Source organism: Centruroides sculpturatus, unplaced genomic scaffold, assembly GCF_000671375.1.
Source record: "Centruroides sculpturatus isolate CEXI.00-Female unplaced genomic scaffold, Cexi_2.0 scaffold545, whole genome shotgun sequence".
In the NCBI taxonomy this organism is placed as follows: domain Eukaryota; kingdom Metazoa; phylum Arthropoda; class Arachnida; order Scorpiones; family Buthidae; genus Centruroides; species Centruroides sculpturatus.
In genome coordinates, this window is record NW_019384721.1 from 283,216 (window position 1) to 284,759 (window position 1,544).

At 29.0% G+C, this 1,544-nt stretch overlaps 1 protein-coding gene across 1 annotated transcript in view; it reads left to right on the plus strand.

The window, feature by feature from the left end:
- Positions 1–1,544, plus strand: part of LOC111628011 (titin-like) — a 235,651-nt gene that overhangs the window by 146,384 nt on the left and 87,723 nt on the right. Inside the window, 1 exon segment of the mRNA XM_023371728.1 lies at positions 1,306–1,435. Coding sequence (XP_023227496.1) covers positions 1,306–1,435 — 130 coding nt within the window.

Here is a 1,544-nt window from a genome sequence, read left to right on the forward strand (position 1 = left end):
ACTAAGAGATTAAATTTGTCAAATTGAACTGTTTATGAGTACTTGAAACAAATTGGTTTCGTTTCAAAGCTCGATATATGAATTCCACGAGTTCTTAAAGAGAAATGCTCTATTTGGTGGGATATTAAGGAAATTTTTTTTGGAGCTTTTACCAGACAATTTAACAATTGATTCGAAAGTGTACTGCATTCGAGTAAACAAATTGCGAAATATCATCAAACAGAAAAAGCCAGCCAGAATTGATAAAAAAAAAAAACAGCTGTAGTGTTTTACCACAATAACGTCAAATTTCACACAAGTTTGGTAACTCGTCAGAAACTGTTATAACTTAGATGGGACCTGCTATCACACCAACCGTATTTGCCAGATAGAGCACACTCAGATTATTACTTGTTCTGGTCTGTACAATTTTTTTTAACTGTAAGACATTTACTTGAAATGACAATGTCAAAAATCACTTGAATCGGTTTTTTGTAAGAAACGATCAAAACTTTTATGAATGTGAAATCGTGCCACTACCAGAAACGATGACAACAGATATTTGACCAAAATGGTCAACATATAATTCAATAAAATATTTATTTATTATAAGAATATTGCGTTTTTTTCCATGGAAAAAAAACGAACTTACTTTCCGAACAACCCAATATAAATATAATGGCTAAAATCATTTTTAATGTAATAAAAATTCTTGGTCACTTATTAATTATAAGCTGGTAGCAAGCATGTTGCATGCCCTAATGAAGAAAAGCAATGGGTTGTTTTATACTCTATAACAGCAGTTCTGAAAGTATGGTCCATGGACCACTGGTACTCTGTGAGCATGGTGGTTGTTAATGCAATCTATTTCTTTATCTATGTCATGTGATAATATATTAGCAAAAGTTTCTAAATTTTATTACTTCATAATGTCTTAGTCATGACTTTGAATTGTGCAAGACCCTAGTCAAGGCCCTTTCCAAATCCTTTTTATATATGTTTATATAACATAAAAGGTAAATATAATGTAATATAATGTATCATATGATACTTGATAGTATCAAGATTTAATTAGTACTAGATTCCAAGTATTAAACAAAGATCAAATATTGATAAACACAAGCCTGAGACCCCTGAAAACATGAAGCAAAACCTAAATTGCCAATGTCTAAAATTTCTGCTAATTGATATCCATAATAAGCTTATGAATATTAACTTTTTATATATGTAATATTCATATTCAGCTAGTAATATAGTATAATAAACTATTTTAGTTTTTATAAATTTATAATATTATTTGATAACATTCCATGATTATTTGCATAGGTGTCTCAAGTAACACCTGAGCATGGACTGGGTGAGCTAAAAGAAATTAAACCCTTGGAACTCAAAGCAAAAGAAACGTCGATTAGTGAGTTACCTAGGGCTCAGGCAAGCGAAGTCACTGAACTTATTGGTGAGTATAAAATTATTAAAGGTTTAATTATTTTTATGAAATATGAATTCTTTATATTTTTTTAAATTATTTATTATATATATTTTATTATAAACATAAAATATTTTTT